The sequence below is a fragment of the Pongo pygmaeus genome, chromosome 3 (assembly GCF_028885625.2).
Source record: "Pongo pygmaeus isolate AG05252 chromosome 3, NHGRI_mPonPyg2-v2.0_pri, whole genome shotgun sequence".
Lineage (NCBI taxonomy): Eukaryota > Metazoa > Chordata > Mammalia > Primates > Hominidae > Pongo > Pongo pygmaeus.
The window spans coordinates 156,587,832-156,614,548 of record NC_072376.2 but is presented as its reverse complement, the minus strand read 5'-3'; the positions used below and the strand labels follow the sequence as shown (position 1 = coordinate 156,614,548).

Sequence of the window (26,717 nt, the reverse complement as noted above, 5' to 3'; positions counted from 1 at the left end):
CGGGTGGAATGATACAGTTTGCCTGTGTCCCCACCCACATCTCACCATGAATTGTAATAATCCTCATGTGTCAAGGATGGGGCCAGGTGGAGATAATTAAATCATGGGGGCAGTTTCCCCCAACTATTCTCATGGCAGTGAATAAGTCTTACAAGATCTGGTGGTTTTATAAACGGGAGTTCCCTTGCACAATTTCTCTTGCCTGTTGCCATGTAAGACATGAATTTGCTCCTCATTCGCCTTCTGCCATGATTGCCAGGCCTTCCCAGACATATGGAATCGTGAGTCCATTAAACCCCTTCCTTCATAAATTACCCGGTCTCAGGTATGTCTTCATTAGTAGCATGAGAATGGACTAATATTGTAGTAAAGCTTTCTGATGGGCTCAAGTGTAAAAGTCAAATGGATAGCCTCACCTAATCCAGAAGTATCACTGCTGACATCTACCTATGAGCATTAACATGAACCCAAAGTTTCCCTATATCCTCCTTTGGGACAAATAAGAAGCAGGTTAGACAGCTGTAGAAGAGAAAAAAGACATATAGCCAAATGTATAAAGCTTTGAAAATTGCTGTCTTAGTCCATTTGTGTTGCTACAAAGGAACACCTGAAGCTGGGTAATTTATAAAGAAAAGTTTATTTGGCTCACAATTCTGCAGGCTGTACAGGAAGCATGGCACCAGCATCTGTTTCTGGTGAGGCCTCAGGAAGCTTTCAATCATGGCAGAAGGTGAAGGGGAGCTGGTGTGTCACATGGCAAGAAAGGAAAAAGGGGGATGGAGGTGCCACACTCTTTTAAACAACCAGCTCTCCTGTGAACAAACAGAACAAGAATTCATTCATTCTGTAAGAAATGCACCAAGCCATTCTTGAGGTATCCACCTCATAACCCAGACACCTCCAACCAAGCCCTGCCTTCAGCACTGGGGACCAAATTTAAACATGAGATTTGGAGGGAACAAATATCCAAACTACATCATTCTACCCCTTCCCTCCCAAATCTAATGATCTTCTCACACTGCAAAAAAGAATCATCCCTTCCCAATAGTCCCCCAAAATTTTAACTCATTCCAAGCATCAGCTCAAAAGTCCAATCTGAGACTGAGCATGGTGGCTCACACCTGTAATTCCAGCACTTTGAGAAGCCAAGATGGGCAGATCACTCGAGGTCAGGAGTTCGAGACCAGCCTGGGCAACATGGTGAAATCTGTCTCTACTAAAAATATAAAAATTAGTGAGGTGTGGTAGCACACACCTGTAATTCCGGCTACTTGAGAGGCTGAGGCAAGAGAATCACTTGAACTTGGGAGGCAGAGGCTTCAATGAGCTGAGATCATGCCACTGCACTCCAGCCTGGGTGACCAAGTGAGAACCTTAACTCAAAAAAAAAAAAAGGTCCAAAAGATCCAATCTGAGACTCAAGGAAAGTTCCTTCCATCTATAAGCCTATAAGATCAAAAACAAGTTATGAGAATTAAAAACAAAAATCATGTGATCATCTCAATAGATGCAGAAAAAGCATTTGACAAAACCCAGCATCCCTTTATGATCAAAACCCTCAGCAAAATCGGCATGAAAGGGACATACCTCAAGGTAATAAAAGCCATCTATTATAAACCCACAGCCAACATTACACTGAAAGAGGAAGAGTTGAAATCATTCCCCCTGAGAACTGGAACAAGACAAAAATGCCTACTTTCACCATTTCTATTCAACATAGTACTGTAAGTCTAGTCAGAGGAATCAGACAAGAGAAATAAATAAAGGGCATCCAAATCGGTAAAGAGGAAGTCAAGCTGTGACTGTTCACCAATGATATGATCATACACCTAAAAAACCCTAAAGACTCATGCAAAAACCTCCTAGATCTGATCAATGAATTCAGTAAAGTTTCAGGACAGAAAATCAATATACACAAATCAGTGCCACTGCTATACACCAACAATGACCAAGCTGAGAATCAAATCAAGAACTCAACCCCCTTTACAACAGCCACAAAAAAAATAAAATAAAATACTTAGGAATGTACCTACCAAGGAGATGAAAGATCTCTACAAGGCAAACTATAAAACACTGCTAAAAGAAATTGTAGATGATACAAACAAATGGAAACACATTCCATGCTCATGGATTTGAAGAATCAATATTGTGAAAATAACCATACTGCCAAAAGCAATTTACAAATTCAATACAATTCCCATAGAAATACCATCATCATTCTTCACAGAACTAGAAAAAACAATCCTAAAATTCATATGGAACCAAAAAAGAGCCCACACAGCCAAAGCAAGACTAAGCAAAAAGAACAGATCTGAAAGTATGACATTACCTGATTTCAAACTATAGTACAAGGCTATAGTTACCAAAACAGCATGGTAGTGGTATAAAAATAGGCTCGTAGACCAGTGGAACGGAATAGAGAACCCAGAAATAAAGCCAAATACTTACAGCCAACTGATCTTCGACAAAGCAAACAAAAACATAAAGTGGGGAAAGGACGCCCTATTCAACAAATGGTGCTAGGATAATTGGCAAGCCACAAGTAGGAGAATGAAACTGGATCCTTATCTCTCACCTTATGCAAAAATTAACTCAAGATTGATCAAGAACTTAAATCTGGCCAGGTGTGGTGTCTCACGCCTGTAATCCCAGCACTTTGGGAGGCCAAGGCGGGCAGATCACGAGGTCAGGAGATCGAGACCATCCTGGGTAACACAGTGAAACCCCGTCTCTACTAAAAAATCCAAAAAATTAGCTGGGCGTGGTGGCAGGTGCCTGTCGTCCCAGCTCCTAGGGAGGCTGAGGCAGGAGAATGGCATGAATCTGGGAGGTGGAGCTTGCAGCAAGCCGAGATCGCACCACTGCACTCCAGCCTGGGTAACAGAGTGAGACTCCATCTCAAGAAAAAAAAAAAAAAGAACTTAAATCTAAGACCTGAAATCATAAAAATTCTAGAAAATTACATCGAAAAACTCTTCTAGACATTGGCTTAAGCCAAGAACCCAAAAGCAAATGCAACAAATAGAAAGATAAATAGGCAGGACCTAATTAAACTAAAAAGCTTCTGCACAGCAAAAGAAATAGCAGAGTAAACAGACAGCCCCAAGGAAAGAAAAACAAATACTCCTATCAAATAGTGGACTAAGGATATGAATAGACAATTCTCAAAAGAAGATATGCAAATGGCCAACATGGGAAAAAATGTTCAACATCACTAATGATCAGGCAAATGCAAATCAAAACCACAATGCGATACCACCTTACTCCCACAAGAATGGCCATAATTAAAAAATCAGAAAATAACAGATGTTGGTGTGGATGTGGTGAAAAGTAGAACTACTGTTTGATCAGCAATCCCAGTATTGGGTATCTACTTAGAGGAAAAGAAATCATTATATGAAAAAGACACTTGCACATGCATGTTTATAGCAGCACAATTCACAATTGCAAAAATATGGAACTAGCCTAAATGCCCATCAGCCAACGAGTGGATAAAGAAAATGTGGTATATAGATACCATGGAATACTACTGAGCCATAAAAAGGAATGAAATAATGGCATTCACAGCAACCTGGATAGAGACCATAATTCTAAGTGAAGTGAAGTAACTCAGGAATGGAAAAACAAACATCATATGTTCGTATGTTATAAATGAGAGCTAAGCTATGAGGATGCAAAGGCATATATAAGAGTGACATAACGGACTCTGGGGACTTGGGGGAAGGGTTGGGGGGGTGGTGAGGGATAAAAGAGTACACATTGGGTACAGTGTACACTGCTTGGGTGACAGGTGCACAAAAATTTCAGAAATCATCACTAAAGAACTTTTTCATCCAACCAACCAGCACCTGTTCCTCCAAAACTGTTGAAATAAAAAAAACAAAAACAGGCTGAGCATGGTGGCTCACACCTGTAATCCCAGCACTGTGGGAAGCCAAGGTGGGTGGATCACGAGGTCAGGAGTTCGATACCAGCCTCATTATCATGATGAAACCCTGTCTCTACAAAAACAAAAAACAAACAAACAAAAACAAGTAGTATCTGTTGATATTGTAAAGAGCAAATCAAACTACTGTTATAGCACATCTGGTTTTCTAATGAGAAAATGCTTATAAAGTATGTCTAGAGGGGAAAATCCTGCTCACTTAAATAGGATAAAGTATATCTTCCAGAGGTCCTAGTAAGAGTGAGTGAAGAACAATGAGTCAGGGACCCCAAGAACATACTGAGTTATAATTACCATATCCATATTAACAACATACAAGAAAACTTATAATTTAGATGACTAATAAGGACTTTCATTCTCTCCTACCACTTTCAGGTTTCTCTTACTGTTTCTGGGGTGATAGTGTTGAAAATAATGATTCTTAGGCACTTTTACAGAATAGCAATATTTAGTAACCATGATTTGGTATAAAGGGATATCAGGTTAATTTATATACAATTTTGTAAGAAAAGTGTGGTAACTTACTGATCTTTTTCTGAAGCATACATCAGCCACAAGAAATGCTAACAATTCTGTATAGTATAGCAGTTCGCCTCTCAGTTGTGTCTTATGCACTGCCATGTTTATACATGGGATTCTAACCTTTTAGACTGAAATACATTTAGAAAGTTATAATCTTCAGGTCTCAGAAACAACATATTTAGTTTACATATTTTCTTTCCATTAAGAAAAGGCATAGCATTTGAGTAAGAACATGACACATTCTGCTTTCTTAATATCAAATTGTCTTTAGCATATAACCACCTTTAGATTAAAACCCTGGAGGAAAATGGTTATTTGCCAAAAAGTAATTTTCTCCCCTCAACATTTAGGTGAAAACACAAGGGACAAAGTGAAATACAGCCTGGAAGAATATTTATAGAAAGACAGAATTGTATAGAAAGGTATAGAAAGACAGAATTGCCTGACATAAAAATTATTTTAGAATATAAAACATAATTTTAGAAAATGATAAATATGATGGGGTATAATTATTTATTCATAATTCTGGAAAAGTAATAAAAATACATTCACTATATTTAACCAAAAGCATAAACATTCTTTTAAAAAGCAGTACTTGTTATTCATTATGTGCCTTTTTAAACTAATTCAATTATCTTTACATATGTGATTTTCTCTATATAGATTTCTATTCTGTATGTTACCTTCTATTTTTTACTTACGAGCAGATCAATTTTTAAACTTAAATGTGTTAACTCTCTTGAAGTCATGTGCTATCAATAAATAATAAATAGTATTGAGAATATTACCTTGAAAAATCAAAAAAAAAAAAAGAAAACAAGCTATGTTCTTCCAAGATACGATGATGAAATAAAGACTGATAAATATTTCCATTTCAAAATGGAGAAATAGGCCAAAAATAAGGGGCAACAGGCCCCACAGAAATCTGCAACCCAGTAGGGCAGACATTAAATCTTAAAGCTCCAAAATAATCTCCCTTGACTCCATGTCCCACATCCAGGCCACACTGGTGCGAGGGGTGTGCTCCCAAGGTCTTGGGCAGCCAGACCCCTATGACTCTGCTGGGTGCAGCTCACATGGCTGCCCTCATGGGTTGGAGTCGAATGCCTGCGGCTTTTCAAGGCTGAAGGTATAAGCTGGCTCTTCCATTCTGGGATCTGGAAGGCAGTGGCCTGTTCCTACAGCTCCACTAGGCAGTGCCTCCTCGGTGAGGACTCTCCGTGGGGGGCTTCAATCTCATATTTCACCTCTGCACTGCCCTATCGAGACTTTCTACAGGGCCTCCACTCCTGCAGCAGCCTTTTTCCTGGGCACCCAGTCTTTCCACTATATCCTCTGCAATCTAGAGGAAAGTTGCCAAGGCTCCACCACTCTTGCCTTCTGCCCGCCTGCAGAACTAACACCATGTGGAAGCCTACAAGGCTTATGGCTTGTGCCCTCCAGAGCAGTTGCCCAAGCAGTATCTGGGGCCCTCTGAGCTGAGGCTGGAGGCAAAGCAGCTAGTATTTGGGGAACAGTGTCCTGACTCTGTATAGGGTAATGGGGGGCCCCAGGCTTGGTTACCAAAATCATTCTTTCCTCCTAGACCTCTGGGCTTGTGAAGGGAGAGGCTGCCTTGAAGAATTACCTTCAATAATTTATAATATAACCAGGAATCAAATTTCTTATTACCTTTCTTCATGGGTTTTCTGGCCTCTAAAATGGAAAAAAGATTAATTCTGTTCCTAGAGATATGTATCCAGCAAGAAGATCTGTAACAAGTCAGATACCAAGCAGAGTTAACCACACAGTAGAAAAATGTGACCGTACATGCTGTCATTGGGTGCCAACATCAACCTCTAATGTGAAATTTAAGTAATAGAAAGAGGAAAAGTATTTTTTAAATGTACCAAAACATGAAAAAGTTTTATTGACTGGCAGAGGTAAAGTTAAAGTAATAGATTTACCAGAAGGTAGAAATACTAGTTGAGGGTGTTGTTTCCCCCACCCTCCTACAAAATGCTGCTTCCACAGTTTCTCCAGAATTTGCAGTTACTTTCTGACTCGACATATTCACTACTCCCTGATTTCAGAGGAGGGTCCAAATATCTTTATTTTCCAAATTGATCACTTTGAACCCTGATATTTTTAGGCCCCAGACCTTAACAATAAGCTTCAGTCCTCCTTACCAGCTCAATCATTTCTGCCTGCCATCTTTCCTTCTTCTCAGAAAAAGTTCACTTTATGGGCTGATACCTGGAACCCTAGTGGTCATCAGAAAATGAGATTTAATACTTGGCAGCCACATGCATGCTTGATATTTCCCAATCTCAATGCCTAGGATGGCATATCCCCTCTGTCTTGTAACCAGAAAAATGTCATTTGTCCTCAGACTAAAAAGATCATGGAGAACTGTTTCAGCAATAGATATGGAGCAAGGAAGCATTATTCTTTCCTATGCCTGCATGGAACAGCAACTGAGGTTACAAATAATACTCCCCTGTTTTCAATCTTTCGATGGCTTTCTATCACAAACTATTTTATGGACTTAGGGAAAAATCAAAACATATTTCTTGTCTACAGGACTGCAAAAGCTCTATTTACATGATGTGGCCCTAACTAAGTCTCCATTATTATTTCCCACCTCTCTCTCCCTCCCCCACTACACTCCAGCCATGGTGTCTTACTGCTGTTCTTCAAACATAACAAGCACTTTCCCATCACAGGGCTTTTGCACTTGCTGTTCCCCCACTCCTCCTAAAGACCTTCACACAGATGTTTGATGGTTAACTCTCTTACATTATTCAGTTTTTCATCCAAATGTCATTTCCCTGGAAACAACTTTGCTGACCACCCTAAGGCAACAACCCAACATCAGTATATGCTTACTCTGTGTGGTTTGTCTTCACAGCAGTAATGACTTTCTGGATTTTTATATGTGTTTGTTTATGCATATGTGTTAGCATATAAACTCCATGAAGGCTGAGGTTTTGTCAGTTCTCTTTCTTGTTGTATCTGTGCTACCTAGAATGGTGCCTGATACAGAAAGGTTCTATATAAATGTATGTTAAATGAAGGATTTGACCAAGGAGTATCATCAAATTTCCTGTTGCCTGAGGTCAGCCAGTAGCTGACTTCTCTGTTACCCCTTGCTTTCAAGCAGCTGGTTGAGTAATTGTATTATACACATTGGGTGGCCAACTGCTATTCTGAGAACTAATTTTCTAGTTCTAAAGAAACTATAAAATTGATCTGAAGAAACTACTAGAGCCAACAGTAATTCAGGAATTCATCCCACCATCTGAGCACTAATTTCTTGACTTTCCTCTGAAGATAGGTGCTAGAACTTTGGCAAACAATGGCAGCAAATGACAGGAAAAGTCAAGTTAAGACCTATCTTGCCTTAGCACTGCTATATTCCTATGGTCACAAGTGTTTCATAGTATAATCACATCTTCTTGTTTAAGTGGCATACGCTTAGGATTGTTATTTTTCTTTAGCATACACATAAATAGGGGCCAAAATTGAACTCAACTGCTGTATATTGGCTACATAAAATATTGCAGTAAGAATCTGGACTTTGGGGTTTGAATGGACAAATCTATATTACAATTTTCCTCTGATATTTTACAAATAAACTTTTCCATCAAGGAGTCTACACACACTGGTTCTACATTTTCTTTACCATCAGATCCTGTTTTGAACATTACCATGCCACTGAAGAAAACTGTTCTCTCCAAGGTCAATCTTCACTGACCTGTGGCAGTCATTAAATCCAATGCCTCCTTCCAAATTTTCCACAACAGCTTTCAAAACCTGTGACATTCTGGGTCTCCTCCCATAACTGACTCCCACTTTATAGGCAGTACAATGTAGAAGAAAATGCATGGACAACAAAGTCATACCATTCTGGATCAAGCAAATCTGTTCCAGTTTTGAATTCTCACTCAACCACCTATTGGCTACACAACTTTAAACTAGTGGGTTCACAAACCTCTAAGCTTTACTTTCCTAACCTATATAATGGAAGTAATCATATCCACCAAATGTCGTGGTTATGAAAACTAAATAATAATATTGTCTTTGGCACATGGTAGACATTAAATGAATGTAAGTTTTCATCTTTCTTTTGTATCCTCTATCACTTCCTTGACTATTTTGTCTTCTTTCAACAAAGTCTCTCCTGTTATTTTCATTTATTCCATTAACTATCAGTTTTTGAAGGGCTCACGTAACTATTCAGCTCCACACTTCTCATTGAAAATTTCTTAATTACTTACAAAATTTGTAAGTCACTGACATGTGACTTACCTAATGTAATTACCCTAATGTAATGCCCCACGAGGTGGCACAGGAAGGTGGGTGTATGCGGTGGAGGCAGGATGGTACCCACGTGGAGGTGTCGGCCATGTTGAGGATGGTGCCTGGTGGCAGGGTGGAGGGGATGAGCATGTTGTTGATGGTGATAGTGATGCGGAGGCGGGAGGGCAGGGGCCCCACCTGGAACAGGCTGCTGATGTCGGTGTCAAAGGGGAGGTAGACCCCTCATGCTCTAGTGCGTCGACCCCATTCACCCACACGATGGCACAGGAGTGGGCACTGCCAGTCCTCAGCACCACTCTTGTGTGCAGGTCCTGGGTCCATTGCTCTGGGAGGGTCACCTCTCGTTCGTACCACATCTGGCCTACAAAACGCCGCAGCCGCCAGTCCTGGCCAACGTCGTTGAAGCTGGAGGGAACCGGTATGTCCAGGGTGGGGCCCGACCCTCGCAGCAGACGCCGATACCACTGCTCCTAGAAGCCACGGCACCGTTTGTCGAAGAAGTTGGCGCGGAAGCTCTAGAGGCCGTCCAGCTTCTTCCGCTCCCGCGACGGCCTCTCTCTTGGGTACAGCATCCCGCCCTGCAGCGCCAGCGCGCAGCCCAACAGCGGCCCGAGCGCCTACCAGGCATCCGCCGCCCCCCGGACCACGCTTTCCGCTCCTCTGCTGGGCCGCCGTCTGCGGGGCTAAGAGCAGTGCGGGAGGAGCCCTGCGGACTGGTCGCGCGCGACGTGACGCGCCAGTCGCGCAGAGGGAAAGTATTTTTTTAAAACCAAGAGATTTGAACTGAGGAACAATTACAAATACCCAAAGGGATGATTTGTCCCCGTGTTTAAAAGTCTTGGTGCTAGACAATCAAGGATGTTTCCAACATGCACCTAGAAGACTCTGACCTTCTAGCACCACTGTTCGGGTGTTAAACCGGGCCCAGTCCTACGTGACTGCCTGCGCCTTTCTGTATTCTAGTCTTTCACTCCCAGCTGCAGCTGGTAGCTGGCAGCGTTTGACCTGCCGTGGGCAGTTCACCTTTGTTCCTAACACTGCCATCCTGCGGATGGAGTCTGCAGCCGCCAATCAGAGCGTCAAGGTGAGCCTGGGGAGACCTCTACAGGTGACTGTGGTTTCATTGTAACTACCTAAACTATTCATTCTCTTATCAAGCACCCAGTCCCAGTACTGTCCAGTTACAATAAGGAGCCCAATGATAATTTTTTTTAAAGATTACTTCCTGCTATGAAGAAACTAAATTCAGCGTACTCTTGAAGGAGCTCCCTCTAACTTATCTTATGACTATTAAGGGTGAGAAGAAAGCACTGTGGCATCTGCAGCATTTAGATTGGTAGGAGTATTCTGCAAGACCTGTGCCATTAATTTTATCAAGTTGGGTCCCAGGGAAAGAGGTGGCTGGGGAGGAGGGGGAGCGCAAAAAATAGGGGGCTGGGGGAAAGCCAGTACCCAGAGAAAAGACCTTTCTACAACTGGAAAGCATACTAAGAAAGCAAACCTATCCATCTACTGGGATTAAAGGGAATACAAAATGAAAAAAAAAAAAAAGTTACTCCTTGCAAAGCTAGGATGACCAGATGGCCCCTTGCCACCTCCTAAAAAGGAATCTGAAAGTCAGCTAATCACCAGCCTGTTTGTGAGGAAGAGCCAGTAAGAACGCCGCCTTTGCACAGCAAATCTGTATCATCTATATTCTTCTTTTTCCCTCCACTCAGGATCCCTACACCTAGCCAGCATGGGCATCAAGGAAAGCAGGCTGATGGTAAACTTCAGGGCAGAGATCCGCTTCTGAAGGCAGCTAGTAATGTCTCACCCAGCTAAGCCTTGCTACTAGGCAACAGCACTGCCTCACTCAAGAAATTATCAATCTGCATCAGGCCAGATGCAATGGCTCACACCTGTAATCTCAACATTTGGGAGGCGGAGGCAGGCAGATCATTTGAGGCCAGGAGTTCGAGACCAGCCTGGCCAACATGGTGAAACCCTGTCTCTACTAAAAATACAGTAATTAGCCAGGTGTGGTGCATGCCTGTAGTCCCAGCTATCCAGAAGGCTGAGCCAGGAGAATTGCTTGAACCTGGGTGGAGGAGGTTGCGGTGAGCCTAGATCGCACCACTGCACTCCAACCTGGGTGACAGAGCAAGACTCTGTCTCAAAAGTCACTAGTCTGCATGAGACGCAGGAGCTTTGACAAAAATTCAAACAGCCATGGAGAAATAACGATGGTCTACAGAAGCAGTGCTTAGTCCTTGCTAGAATTCTCTAGTTTTGAAACATGGGAATAAGTAGAACTGCCAGTGTGTCTGATGAGTAACTGTGATATTTATTGCAACTGAGCTCTAGAAAGAGGCTACTATTGTCTATGATCTATCCTTTCCCCAACCACCCAGGCATCTCTTTGTCCACTCCAGTGATGTCTGCAGATCACCCTAATGTCACCTCAAGAGGGGTGAACCAACCTTCCACTGGCCAGCATAATAGCCCTGGAGTTTCATCTCAGATTTCACAGTGAATTCGGCTTTCAGGGCAGGATTTAGTTTGGGATGAAAAAGTGTTTCCATTAAGTATTGTATTTGAATCCTGGGTTCTTCAATGATTGAAGAAGACTAATAAAGTTTACAAATAATCACATGAACTAAATTAGGACTTCAAAAGTTTAATGAAATGAAATAATCTCTACTTATCTCTATTTCTTTTCCCAATTTATTCACCATCTATATACATAAAAACTCCTTTGGGTTGTCTACATCAAAAACAAGAATTTCTGTAGTAAGCAAACTATATGCATATTCTTTGTATTAATAAAATATTTTTGTCAATGTAGTGTTTACATTGTTTATATTACAAAGTTTCCAACATTAAATTCTGATAAACTTTCTTCTTGTACTGGAGATACACGAATTGCAACATTAAATATTGGTGTCCTAGAGATAAGAGCCACACACCTTGTATGCTGTAGAATTAGAGGCAAGCACCTAGATCCTCAATCTTTTTTTTTCTTTTTTATTATTATTATTATTATACTTTAAGTTTTATGGTACATGTGCACAATGTGCAGGTAAGTTACATATGTATACATGTGCCATGCTGGTGCGCTACACTCACTAACTCGTCATCTAGCATTAGGTATATCTCCCAATGCTATCCCTCCCCCCTCCCCCCACCCCACAACAGTCCCCGAAGTGTGATGTTCCCCTTCCTGTGTCCATGTGTTCTCATTGTTCAATTCCCACCTATGAGTGAGAATATGCGGTGCTTGGTTTTTTGTTCTTGCGATAGTTTACTGAGAATGATGACTTCCAATTTCATCGATGTCCCTACAAAGGACATGAACTCATCATTTTTTATGGCTGCATAGTATTCCATGGTGTATAGATCCTCAATCTTCTCATAGCCTTATTACCCCCCAAAAAATCTGTCATTAGAGCTAGGGAATCTCTCAGAACACAAGGGAATCTCAGTGATAACAAAGAATGAAGACCCATGTTGCCAGTCTTGAGTATCTCAGGTGAGGTACCAGTCCACTTCTGAAACAATGCTTTGCCTCTTATGCCTATGGAGAAACTATTCCACTTCTTTATTTTTTTCATTTAGAATCATATCATTTCAGTCTTTTTCTTCTTACTTCAATTTTGGTTCTTGTAGCATAGTCTTTTCTGGTAACTACTGTAAAGTTAATGCTGCAAAAGCCTATTTAATCATTCTAATAAAAACCTTAACAGATCCAAAACGATTCTGGGATGTACACAGGGAAGTTAATTCTGCAGCACTGCTCCACACCAACAATATATTTTGCCCATTATCTGTCATCTGAGGGATGCCATCACCTTTGATCTTGACATCAGATTCCAACAGGCAAAGATACATTTTGGTAACAGCTATGTACTTATACAAAATATGTATATATTTTGGTAACAGCTACTCTGTTAATACATGTCTTCTAGCATTCCATTCATTTGGATTTATGAGTTCATCAATCCACCTTGTGTCATTAATCTACTTTGTTTAAATTACCCTCCTTAGTATTTTTTTTTAGCAATGTTCTACTCCAAAACAACTGGTTTGAAATATAGTAGCACATCCTTTCAAAAAGATTTGTTTTTTAGATTCAAAGGGATAGAACAAGATGAAATTTCTTTACTCAGAATTTTTCTGAAAAACCACAGGGGTGTTTTATGCTTTTTAAAATCGAGATTAAGAAAGGTACTAAACCAAAGATCATTTATATAATCATTTATATAATCAAATCCAAATTAGTTCAAACAATCGACATATACTAAATACTCAAAGGGCATATGGAGCAATCCTTATCTGAAATGCTTGGAACCAGAAGTGTTTTTAGCATTTTCCAGACTTTAGAATACTTGCATTATACTTATCAGTTCAGCATCCCTAATCCAAATCAGAAATGCCCCAATGAGCATTCAAATTTTGGAGCATTTCTGACTTTAGATTTTTTGATTAGGGATGCTCAACCTGTACTCTATGCTTAGGATTTGCTTCTCTCAACTTTATGAAAAACTTAAAATGTAGGCCAGGTGTGGTGTAGGCTCACACTTATGATCCCAGCACTTTGGAATGCAGGCTTACACATGTAATCCCAGCACTTTGAGAGGCTGAAGCAAGAGGATCGCCTGAAGTTGGCGTTTGAGACCTGACTGGGCAACATAGCAAGGCCCTATCTCTACAAAAACTAAAAAAACTTAACCGGGCATAGTGGTGCACATCTGTAGTCCTAGCTACTTGGGAAGCTGAGGTGGGAGGATCACTTGAGCCCTGAAGTTTGAGGTTGCAGTGAGCTGTGATCACACCACTGCACTCCAGCCTGGGTGACAGAGCAAGACCCTGTCTCTTAAAAAGTAGTAATAATTACACTTTATAATAGCCTCCAGCACTTTGTCAGATGTACAATTAAGCAATCTTTCATGCTTTGTTAAAAAAAAAAAAAAAAAAAAAGACATTTATTCAGTATCATGACCAGACTATTAAAACATTTAGCAATCAACAGCATGGTCAAAACAAAACAAAAAAATCTACATCGAAACCCTGTGTTGGAATGCTTTACTTTCCACAGAACAGAAACTAAGCTATTATACAATTAGTCACAAATACAGTCATCAAGTTCTGTGATCGTGGTGCTTTGGTGGCAGCCATGGTGGTGGTGGTGGATATGGTCAGTGGGGATTGCTGCAATAGATTTGGTAATGATTGAAGCAATTTTGGAGGTGGTAGAAGCTACAATGATTTTGGCAATGACAACAATCAGTCTTCAAATTTTGGACTCACGAAGGGAGGAAACTTTGGAGGCAGAAGCTCTGGCCCCTATGGTGGTACAGGCCAATACTTTGCCAAACCACGATACCAAGGTGGCTATGGCAATTCCAGTAGCAGTAGTAGCTGTGGCACTGACAGAAGGTTTTAATTACTGCCAGGAAACAAAAACTTAGCAGGAGAGGAAAGCCAGAGAAGTGACAGGGAAGTGACAGGTTAAAACAGATTTGTGAACTCGGCCAAACACAGTGGTGGCAGGGCCTAGCTGGTTCATGCTTTTTTTCAAGTGAGTTTCCCTTCACACAGTTTCCATTTGAGTCCCTAAGCTCTCAGGGCTAGCACTATACTTGATTCATTTTGCATTTCCACTGTGTATCTCCCTCCCAGTTTCTCTCCCTCTTGAAAACATCACTTTTGTGACCTCCGTAAGTTTTCTTCAGCCTTACATTTTTTCAATTTCTTCCAAACTGAGGTCATAACTCTTACAAATTCTTCTTCCTTTCATGAGAAAAGTAACCATTCCTCATGCATGTATTAGACCTTTAACTGTTAAGGATCTAACATAGTATTTAAAAAGTTAATTTTGAGGGAGCACTAAATAAATTCAAATTACTTTACAATTTGCCATAAATACTGCGTTTTGCTTGACATTAACAGCAACAATTCCACATTTCAAGAAATTAAGCAGTATTAGTAATACTGCAGGTATCAGAATTTTTTTTTTAAATCTTCAATTACATGTGGGCAGATGAAAACAACTACTAATAGAAATTTAAGGGAAAGATATCCAATTAAGGGAAATGTGTCCTAAAGGAAAAAGTGAATAAAAATTGAGAAAAAAATTAAAGAAATGGAAAGAAAAGACCACTTTACGGATTATAAAAGTTATATTTATTCACGATGCTACATTTATTGCATTCCCTTAGAAAAATGGAGAACTGTTTATGTACCCAATCTGCACATATAAAATTTTATACAAATTATGTGTAGCACATAAAGGCCTCTGGTACAGCTAAAATCCTGACACTATAATTTGGGTATTCCCACTTTAGGGTCTCCAGTTTATCAAGTCTGTCCATAGAAAACAGAAACTGGAATTACAGTCAGTCTTGCTAACACTTAGAAATTACTTTAAAATACAATAAAATTTTCATTTACCCTAAAACTCAAAATGGGAGGGGATATATTTGTTACCAATTTCAATGTAACAGTATGACAAATTCGCACCTCATTCTGGCTGGACTTTCAAAATTAAAAAAATCACCTTAGTTCTGACATTATCTAAGTTGTGGCTGCTTCAGAAGGTCATATGACAAAATATTTACCAAATAATTAAAAATAATAATAATAATATTCCTTTTACAAAATGGTACAGTAATACCTTAAGGAACCGGAAAATACTAAATGTCTTTGGCTATACAACTAAAAGGCCATTCTTTCAAAAGAATAGGGCATATTCATTTCAGAATCAACTAAAAAAAAACAGAAAGCATAACAGAAATATGCATAGAATTTAAGTATACTTTGTCTTGCCTTCTTTTCCCATTCTACCCACATAAGCAAGGAGAATGCAATTTATATAATCTTTCCAGATGAGACTCAATAGCACTACAAAGAAAATACCCAAATTTCTGCAAAGGCAAAGTGAATTAAAATAATTACACAACTAGGTGAAGACTGAAAGGGACAAATGTTATTTGCAATTTTCTTTTTAACTTGTTTTTAAGCCTTACAAGTGTAGAAATTATAGCTAATAAACAAAAAGTCACAATCTTCACAAATCGAACTACAATAGAAAAATAAATCAAATGAAACACTTAGTAATAAATGAAGCCTATTTTATTACTTCAAGTGTTAATGATAAAAAAATTTCAGCACAGCTGTTGCATTTAAAAAAGTGAAACTACATACTATGTTTCTAGCTCAGTAAACAGATGAACCTGATGTCTTTAAATGACATAACAATTGAGCATTGTACAGTACATCTTATGAAGACCCGTAAATTAAAGAACTACTGGTTTAAAGTTAGTGATTATGAAACAAAAACATATTCATAGTTTCAGCTTCTTTTTTCTTCCTCGACCATCAGGTGCTCCATCCATTTTACGTTTCTGTGTCTACAAACAGACAGAAGGATTACTTTTCACAAGACTAATATAAACATGAAATATAGTTGCAGACACATTATAACACTTTAGTAATAACAACTACTACAAAGTAATAGGTATATGAGATTTTTCCCCCAGGCTATATAAATCTTTCAAAGCAAACTATAAAGCCTCCAAATAATCTTACCTACTTATTTCACTTACAGAATAAAAAATGTTAATGTTAATAATGACGTTATAAAACTAATGCACAATTAACAGTAGTAGATCAATATCAAATAAATGCAAGCTTCCCAAAATAGTAAGAAATACTTGAGTTTTTAAAAGGCAGTTACGTAAGTACCAAATATTATCCAGAGATACTCATTTATTCATGACTTTATAAATTAACCATTTTTTTAAATTAACTATTATTAAATAACATTTTTTCCCTTAAACTGTTTGCCTTCACGTTGCGAAAACATCACTGAAATAACCAATCAAAGCTTAGAGACTAACAGTAAAAGTCATGATACCACTGCTTTTCCAATGTTTCTTAAATTATTCTAAAATTATAACTTGTATTCTCAATGAGATGTGTACACACTTGGCATTTACGAGACATACTTTCCTGATTTTCACGAAGCCCCATATTAAGGACTACCACATCATCAAGACGTGATTTTTCCCACACAACCTAGTCAAGCTAAATTTGTACTTTTTAAGTATTTCAAGGAAGTCCTAGCTACAGCAATCAGACGAGAGAAAGAAAGAAAGGACATCTAAATTGGAAAGAAGTCAAATTGCCCTATTTGTAAATGATATAATCTTACATTTGGAAAAACCTAAAGACTCCATCAAAACACTATTAGAACTCATAAACAAATTCAGTGACACTGCAGGATACAAAATCAACATACAACAAACAGTAGCATTTCTATGCCAACAGTGAAGAATGTGAAAAATAAAAATCCAATTTACAGTAATTACACGTGAAATAAAATACCCAGGAATTAATCAAAGAAGGGAAAGATCTCTACGATAAACTATAAAACACTGATGTAAGAAACTGAAGACACAAAAAATAGATATTACATGTTCATGGATTAGAAAATTCAATATTGTTAAAATGTCCATACTACCCAAAGCAATCCAAAGATTCAATGCAATCTTTATCAAAATACCCATGCCATTCTTCACTGAAATAGAAAAAGAAATACTAAAATTTATATGGACCCACAGAACACCCAGAAATAGCCAAAGCCACCCTAAGCAAAAAGAATAAAACTGGAAGAATCACATTACCTGACTTAACTTATAGTACAGAGCTATAGTAACCAAAACAGCATGGTGCTGGTATAGAAACAGATACACAGATCAGTGCAACAGTGGAAAAGAACAGAGAACCCAGAGATAAGTCCATATATCTACAGGGAACTCATTTTTGACAAAGGTACCAAGAACATACACTGGAGAAAGGACAGTCTCTTCAATAAATGGTAATGGGAAAATTGGATATCCATACACAGAAGAATGAAACTTGACCCGTGCCCCTAACCATATAAAAAAAATCAAATCAAAATGTATTAAAGACTTAACTCTAAGTCCTCAAACTGTGAAACTACGGGAAAACTCTCCAGAACACTGGACTGGGCAAAGATTTCTTGAATAATACCCCACAGGCAACCAAAGCAAAAATGGACAAATGGGATCACATTAAGTTAAAAAACTTCTGCACAGCAGAGGAAACAACAAAGTGAAGAGACATCCCACAGAATGGGAGAAAATATCTGCAAACTACCCATTTGTCAAAGGATTAATAACCAGAATATGTAAGAGCTCAAACAACTCTACTGAAAAAAATCCTAACAGTCAGATTTAAAAATGGGCAAAAGATCTGAACAGATGTTTCTCAAAGGAAGACATACAAATGGCAAACAAGCATATTAAAAGCTGTTCAATATCACTGATCATCAGAGAAATGCAAATCAAAACTACAATGAGATAACATCTCATCCCAGCTAAAATGGCTTTTATCCAAAAGTCAGGCAATAACAAATGCTGACAAGAATGTGGAGAAAAGGAAACCCTCATACACTTTTGGTGGGAATGCAAATTAGTACAATCACTGTGGAAACAGTTTGAAGGTTCCTCAAAAAACTACAGATAAGAGTTACCCTACTCCTAGGTTTACACCCAAAAGAAAGTCAGTATATCAAAGAGATATGTGCACTCCCATGTTTACTGCAGCACTATTCACAGTAGCCATGATTTGGAAGCAACCTAAGTGTCCATCAACAGATAAATGGATAAAGAAAACATGGTATGTATACACAATAGAATACTATTCAACCATAAGCAATGAGACCCTGTAATTTGCAACAACATGGATGGAACTGGAGTTTATTAAGTGAAATAAGCCAGGCACAGAAAGACAAACTTGGCATGTTCTCACTTATTTGTGGGAGCTAAAAACTACAATTAAACTCATGGAGACAGAGAGAAGGATGGATACCAGAGACTGAGAAAGGTAGTGGGGGTGGGGGAAAGTGGGGCTGGCTAATGGATACAAATAAATACAAAGAGTGACTAAGACCTAGTATTTGATAAGCACAACACAGTGACTACCACAATAAGTAATTTAATTATACACTTTAAAATAACTAAGAGTTAAATTGTTTGTAACAGGGATAAATGCTGGAGGTGATAAATACCCCATTTACCCTGATGTCTTTATTACTTATTGCATGCCTGTATCAAAATATCTCACGTAACCTATAAATACATATACTTACTCATAACAACTAAAAATAAAAAATTTATACCACTACCTAAATATGAAAGTGAAGAATCTCAAATTATGAGCTTGGGTTCGCCCTTAAGGGAAAAAAAAAAAAAAAAAGTAAAGGCAATGGGGGGGTGCACAACAGGGACTAACACATCAATGACAGCCAAGCAGTGTTAAATACTTAGAAAGGGGAAATTTACATAATCCACATATTTACATATTCATGAATACTTACTGAAGGCTTTGGTCCTCGTTTCTTTTTCTCTGCCTTCTCCTTTTCTTCTAGTTCCATGTTTTCTCTTTCAATCAAAGTAATTAAGGTATTACATCTCCTCTGGAGCTCCTAAATTATAAACAAACACGGTACATGCACTTTCCATCTACAAGTTTAATGATTTCAATTTTAAAACAAGGTATGTTTTAATAGGATAATATATAAAACCACTAATACACCCCGATTTAAAAAAAAAAACTGATTTTCATATACAATTCATGCTATGAAGATTAAAAGCAAGATATTTGTAAATAATGTTTTTACTCCAATCTTTAAAGTCAAACTACTGTGTATTCTTCAAAACTTCTTCCTTCACTTAGGAATTAAAGCAATAAAAATGAACATATGCAATACTGCTACTTAGTGTGTATGTCTGAGAACTACTGTGCTACTTATATCCAAAACTTAAAAAGATTAATAATGCACATATGTGAGGGTCAAAAACAACAAGAACTTCAACAGGTGTGTATAATCTTTCCCTTCAAAGTATCACTAGAATTATGGTAGTCAATCAATCACATGGCACCTTTCCCAATTTTGGAAAACCAGCCATGGAAGTCTACGATGAGTTCTACCTCATCTCTCTCTCTGGCAAACTGGACATACAGCCTCCAGAAAAGATTTAAAGTATAACGTAGAAGTGGCAGATAACCCTGAAAGAAAGAGAAGTCCATTTGCATGGCTGCTGGTTAGCAGCTCCCTTTATTATAGAGCAAAATTTTTTTTTCTTACAGTAAGTGATACTACTACACACACAACTACAGTAAAATAATTTTAAAATACTACTCTATAGAATACACCACACAAGGCTTAGAAATAGTATATAGAGATAGAAGAATACATTATCATTTTTTGTGCATCTTAACATGGAACATGTTAAGAAGTAACACAGTTTTAAATTATGATACTGTACTAGTTAAATTAACATGGCACTGTCTTGCTACAATCACTATAAAATTATTCTTTACTAACTCTATAAATTGTTTCCACTTAAGAAATAAGCTTCCAGCAACTGGATCTTTTCTCTAATTATATATTTATACAGTGTTTTATCTTCAAAGTAGCTTCATGTATTTAAGTTTAGTACATTTCCCAAACTTAGGTATCACAAAACAGTGATGTCTAGTGAAAAGAAATTTTCAGTGGTCAAACATGAAAATACTGCTTACTATCCACTGTCTTACAAAGTGACATTTTACTTTAAATATACAGAGAAATCTTACTATAAACAAACACAAAGATGTTTAAACTTTGCTTATCCCAGAATATCCCAAACTTAAGACTACAGAACTTATTAGCATTATCCTCATCTGGCAGAAAACAAGTTGAAACTCAAAGTTCAATGGTGGTGAAATAAGGAAGAAAAGGAGCAATCCATCAAAGTTAAACTTTTCTGAATTCAAATTTTAGGTTATTAGAAATGGGGCTATTTGGTCAGAAACGGTTAGTCAGATATTGGGAATAAAAACAAAACCTAGCACTAAATCAGTACAAAAATAGTGTTTCACTACAATAAGCCATCTTAAAATAATCCAGATTCTGGATGATTTATATTAAATAAATCAGAATGCTGATTCTGATGTGCAGATACCCGAATGCAAGGACCATTTTTCTTTATAGAAATATGTTCATTTGAAAAACCAAAAAGTCGTAACACTCAGAAGTTGAAACTGATACTTCCTCCCACTTAGAACTTGAAAAGCTAGTCTTATCATATAGTGATATTTAAAGACGTAAGATACTAAAGGATAGGACCAATAAACTTGTAAGTTATCCCTGGTATTAGGTTTTAGGATACCAACAATATTGTAACAAAAGTCTACTTCATAGATTTTTTTAAGGTCACCTTAAAGAATACCAAAGATGACACTTACTCTGAACTCTGCTACATTACACAAAAAAGCCCTGAGCACTCACCATTGCAGTTCTGGACTTAAGAAACCAGTCAAATCTGAACTGAGGAGAGTTGCGAATACACTGTCGCAATTCATCATAAACATTTTCTTTGTCAAATCCAAGTTTGTGAAGCATACAAATCAGAAAACGATCTTCTTCTTCAGTATAGTTTTTTCCTTTGTTAGTACCATATGATATTCTCAGCTGATGAAAAGGTGCTTTGTACCGTCCAATCTATGAAAGTCAGATTTTATATTATATAAAATACATATCCTATATAATCTGTATTTCAAACTCAGCTTTAGAATAATTAGCTAAAATGTTGCATTTCAAATCAGAATTTTCTATCTAGAGCACTTCAGTTGCTTTATATAATCTTTGTCCTGAAAGACCTTTATAGTCTTTATTATTATAAAGAGAAATACAGACTAAGACTTTCTGATTTTACTTAGAAAAAGCTAATCTTAGTGTCTTTGACTCAGATCTATCAGTCTAGTGTATAGGTAAATTCTGCTGACAATACCAGGTTTGAATGCTACTCTGAAGAAATTTTAAATTGTAAACCCTTACTTCTTTTCCTTTATAAAAAGTCACTCCCTCATACTCACAGCTAGGAGTTAGTTTATTAACTACCTAACTTGTTAACAAGCAAATTACCTTCGTGTCAAGTGCTTTCTTAATGCTTATTCTTCTTTGAATTCTCGCCTCTCCCCTTTCAATCTGAGCCATAATCTTCTCTATGTCCTGGAGCTCGTTGCACCTTTCCCAGAACACAGCTGTAAAAGTTGGACAAAGTAAACAAATCATTTATATTTTTATTTGTTTAATGTAAAAAAATGGGATCAACTGGATTATTTATCTTCTAATTCTTAAATTTCTGCTATTCTAAGCAGACTCACCACAGCATACCCTCACATATTAACCTAATAATACAACTGACTTCAGGAAACACAACACATAATACTTGAAGTTACGGAGAGAAATTAAGATAAAAATGCAAGGGCAATTATCCAGTGACTTATTCTGATTTTCTTTGCTGTAGCTAGAGTTAGCTAGGGTTAAAAAATTTTTAAAAAGGAAACCATTATGCCATTTCTGGAAACGGGACATTTTCTAATTTGTAAAAAATAGTGAAGAAGGTACTAAGTACACTGTGACGAAATTAGCTAATCACAACATAATTCAGAATAAGAAAACAAGAACCTTCCAACAGCTCTTACTAAACTCCAACAGCCTGGTTAAAAGAATTACCTGAATATTCAATGACTTCTTCTGGAGTTTTGCCTTCTACTTCTCTTGCTATATTTTCAATATCATCACGACCCCACTTCTCATTAGCTTTGATAAACTGGTTAAAATCTCTCTTATTCCAATTGGTAAATCCCTTCACAGGAACAGAAACAAAATATTTAATCACAGCACATTAAACTTGGAAAACATGCTATTAGCAAACCTTCTAAATATTACAAAAACAAATTTTCAGTTGCTGCTGGTTTATTAAGTTCTTTTAGATGGTAACTTTTCGTGTATGTAAATGTACACTTTTGACAACACATTATATATTGCTCAAATACCCAAGCAATTAAATATGAGTGAGTGAGAGTAAGGAACACTGTATGAAAAGGTGACAGTTTCACTGAGCCTTGAAGGATTACTAGCAGTTGGCCAGAAAGAGTGAATAACATAAAGGGCAAAAATATGAGCAAGCAGAAAAATGGAAGGAAAATAAAGCTTTAAAGGTAAGTCAAAGGCCAAATTCTGAAAGACCCTGATGAACACCAAAGGATGTTTAAAAAATACCAAGCCAAGATTTATAGTTGAAAATGGTGACTGGGTAGCAATGTGGAAAATTCATAGGAAAGACAGGAACATTCAAAGTAAGGTGATAAAAAGGATACCCACTCTACCGAGCCAGAGTAATAAAATCTGTATTCTTCTCAACTACCTCAACTAGTGACAATCAGATGGAGCATTTATCCACATGCCCATGCTTTATTGTCTCCAATTATTCCATCTTTAAAAGCAGAAACTTGTATTTATTTTTATGCCCCAACATAACCTAACACAGTCCTTTACAACAAACTGTTACTAAAGTTTGTACTGATTAAAGGCTATACCTGTGTTAGAAGCTTCTCTTTTTCCTCTAACTCTTCATCATTAAGGGATTCAGCTTCATCAATTTTAAGCTGTTCTTCTTTTTGTGCCTGTGCTGCATTAGGCAGCTCAGGATTTCGAGGTACCTAGAAGATATTTTTCTGTGCCATCAAATCAGTAAATTTTAAAGAGCATGTAATGAACCAACTGACATTTCACAAGTTTCAATTCAACCAGGAAAGAAAATATACTGATATATTGCATGTATTACGTTAAAAACAAACCAGATTGGTCATGAAGTCTTATTTTTTCTTGTTAAAGAAAAACAGACCCAAGTTTATGTATTTCATACATACAACAGTCTAGACTAGGCTAAAGCAGTATTCTTTCACACTAGGTCCAAATTAGATAAATATTTATAACTAATGTTTATACCTTCCATAACTTCTGGATAGGAATGAACAGAAAGGCGGATAATTTCAATTACCTTGTACCCAATAGTTTTTCTGTAAAACAGAATTTCTTTTTCCAGTAATTCAAATAAACGTGGAGGAAAGAACTGGAAATCCTGAACATTGGGTTGTTTTGGAGGTCGAGGAGCCTAAAGAAAAACAAAAATAAGTGTTATCCATAAAAAAGGAATTTCATTTTAAATGTATCCTTAGTCCTCACTTCATAAACCACAACAGCCAATTCTGCAAGCAACTGAATGCATCTTTCAATAAAACTGAATTTATATCTTAATTTTAAATGCACAGATTCAAAATTAATTTTTAAAAAATGTTAACTAAAAACAGAAGGGAGTACACTCTAAAGAAATGCAAAATGTAGGCCAGAGGCAGTGGCTCACGCCTGTAATCCCAACACTTTGGGAGGCCAAGGCGGGCGGATCATGAGGTCGAGAGATCAAGATCATCCTGGCCAACATGGTGAAACTCCATCATTACTAAAATTACAAAAATTAGCCAGGGGTGGTGGTGGGTGCCTGTAGTCCCAGCTACTCGGGAGGCTGAGGCAGGAGAATTGCTTGAACCCGGGAGGCGGAGGTTGCAGTGAGCTGAGATCGCACCACTGAACTCCTGGTAACAGAGCGAGACTCTGTCTCCAAAAAAAAAAAGAAGAAACACAAAATGTAATTATCAATCTTTTTGCAAGAATATAAGAAAAAAATTACATTTTCAAAATTTTTAGATATTTTTATGCTGTGTCAGTCAACTCACCTTGGGTGCTTTGGGTTCACTAACACGAAGGGCTTCCCTGAAATATGCATCAACGGCATAGTTGGCTTTTCTTTCTCGTTTAGGTGGTTCAATCCACTCTGTGAATGCAATCTAGCACATGGGAAACAACTCAAATCACCGACTTTTATTACACACAGTAACAAATCATCATCAAGAAGGATGTTTGTAAATGTAAATATATTCACAAAATCCTGGGCTATAAGCTCTATGAGGGTGGAGACTATGATACTTTGCTCAATATTATGTATATAATTAACACGAGACAGTGTCTCGTCAACAGAGTAAGCATTCAGTATTTCTTGCTTAAAGGAACAACTATTAAATGAGGGAGAAACGCTACAGAATGTTTGGTATAAATCTAAACTAGGAGAAACGTGTAGACACATAATTAGCCTACAAAAAATTCCGAAGATACAGACCTAAATATTAACAGAAAAACACTGAGTAGAATTATTTTTTTCTTCTCATCTATGAGTATTTTTCAATTTATCTCTATATTACCAAGTATTACTTATGAAGTTAAGAAATTTTTCCCTTTATTACCAGCCAATTCTGCTGTTTAAAATAAGATGAATCAGGTTACCAACCCAAATTACTATTCATCCCATACAAGAATATATTTCACTGTAAACATATACCACAAACTTCATAACAAAAACTTTAAAAATATTTCAGAGCTTACCAACTGAAAAACTGGCATTAAATTTTACATAATGATGAAAATATTCAGATGTGAATAAGCAAAAATGACTAGTTTTAAGCAAAATTATAAGACATTACAGTAACACTTAAAATTCCAAGTTTCCAGTAAAACAAAGCTTTCATGTAACCCAAACCTATTTCTAAATTACCTTTTGTTTTTCTCTATAGTCTTCTCCTTCGAAGTTATAAACACTTGACTCTGTATCCATTGTAAAGTTTCTAAGTGAGCTTTCGCCCATCTTGGAGAGCTTTTCATTCATCTCTGCAGTCTAGAGAACAAAACAATCAACTTCTCAGATTCACAACAAAGAAAGCATGAAAACTGCAGTCAAAATAAATTAACTTCACGTACACAAAAGCTTCTTTTTAAGGAAATAAAATTATTTATCATCAATGTAACAAATATTTCCTGTTTCTGGTCTAAAACATTCTATATTAAAAACATTATTTAATCTACATCTCACCTTCTTTGCACCTCTTTCCAAAATACCATCGATATCTTCATCAGTGATCTCACTTTCCTTTGAAGCAAACACATGTGTTGCTCCATGTCTAATCATTTGAAGCATTTCATCTTTCCCAATTTTGTTCAGATTCTGATCCACAAGCCTCCCTGAAAAAAGATTGTGATGTATAATGTTAACTGAACAGACTTTATTTTACTGGAAACTTGAAACTTTAAATGTAAGGTTTAATGCTTTATAATTTTATCTCAAATGTCATCATTTCTGTTTACTGTTTATTCACATCTGATAATTTTGATTTTTGCACTAAATTTAATGCCAAATTTTCAGTTGGTAAGCTACAAAATATTTCTAAAGCTTAGGTATTATATAATGAACCCTGCTGTATACTGTGTCAATGAAATATAATCTTTTGTGAAAGCTGCATATGAAAAGTTTTCAAAAACCTACAAGTTTCAACAGATGGAAGCATTATATACACAAGTTTCTGATGAGCAGAAAGGTGTTATTACTAATACTCCCCAAATCAGCTTTTCTCCTTAGAAAAGTAAAAAATCCTTCACCTAGGCCAAACTTTACACAGAACTGAAATATGTAACATCAGTTTCTTTTTAAAGAAAACTTCCAGAAGAACTGAAACTCCTAAAAACTTATTTTATTCGTTTATTTTTTTGAGACGGAGTGTTGCTCTGTTGCTTAGGCTGGAGTGCAATGACAGGACCAGTCACTGCAGCCTTCAACTCCCTGCTCAGGCCATTCTCCTGTCTCAGCTTCCCAAAGTAGCTAGGACTAAAGGCATGCACTACCACACCTGGTGAGAAAATGTATCTGGATCATCGAAGAAACTCACTATTAATAAATTAATAAAGATTTTCAGTTGGCAGGAACTTGGACAACCTTGTAATATGTGTTTTCAAAAATACAGGTATAAAAAAACAAACAAAAACCCAGAAAGACTTGTTTTCACCCTCCTCAAGGGTCACTCACATACACCTAAACAAAGCTTTGATTTTTATATGCCAACCAACTTGTAAGTAAGTGGAAAAAGATGTAAGTTTTCAACAACTTCTTTAAATACTTGTATCATGGTTTGGGACCCATAATAGAATATACAACCAAACATCCAT

General features: G+C 37.3%; 2 protein-coding genes across 3 annotated transcripts in view; both read right to left on the bottom strand.

The window, feature by feature from the left end:
* Window positions 1-9,814, bottom strand: part of LOC129034608 (uncharacterized) — a 97,811-nt gene extending 87,997 nt beyond the window's left edge. The window contains exons 1-2 of the mRNA XM_063664407.1: window positions 9,705-9,814; window positions 8,759-9,614 (exon numbers count right to left, since the gene is read on the bottom strand). Of these exons, the coding sequence (XP_063520477.1) occupies window positions 8,993-9,614; window positions 9,705-9,814 (732 nt within the window). The 3' untranslated portion in view covers window positions 8,759-8,992. The remainder of the gene's footprint in view (window positions 1-8,758; window positions 9,615-9,704) is intronic.
* A 5,098-nt stretch (window positions 9,815-14,912) lies between these two features.
* SMARCA5 (SWI/SNF related, matrix associated, actin dependent regulator of chromatin, subfamily a, member 5) overlaps window positions 14,913-26,717 on the bottom strand; it is a 41,022-nt gene continuing 29,217 nt past the window's right edge. For both annotated transcript variants that reach the window (XM_054484588.2, XM_063664140.1), the window contains exons 15-24: window positions 25,591-25,739; window positions 25,276-25,395; window positions 24,404-24,514; window positions 23,671-23,784; window positions 23,207-23,329; window positions 22,341-22,473; window positions 21,747-21,865; window positions 21,111-21,323; window positions 19,155-19,262; window positions 14,913-16,161 (exon numbers count right to left, since the gene is read on the bottom strand). In XM_054484588.2, the coding sequence (XP_054340563.1) occupies window positions 16,096-16,161; window positions 19,155-19,262; window positions 21,111-21,323; window positions 21,747-21,865; window positions 22,341-22,473; window positions 23,207-23,329; window positions 23,671-23,784; window positions 24,404-24,514; window positions 25,276-25,395; window positions 25,591-25,739 (1,256 nt within the window). In that variant the 3' untranslated portion in view covers window positions 14,913-16,095. The remainder of the gene's footprint in view (window positions 16,162-19,154; window positions 19,263-21,110; window positions 21,324-21,746; window positions 21,866-22,340; window positions 22,474-23,206; window positions 23,330-23,670; window positions 23,785-24,403; window positions 24,515-25,275; window positions 25,396-25,590; window positions 25,740-26,717) is intronic.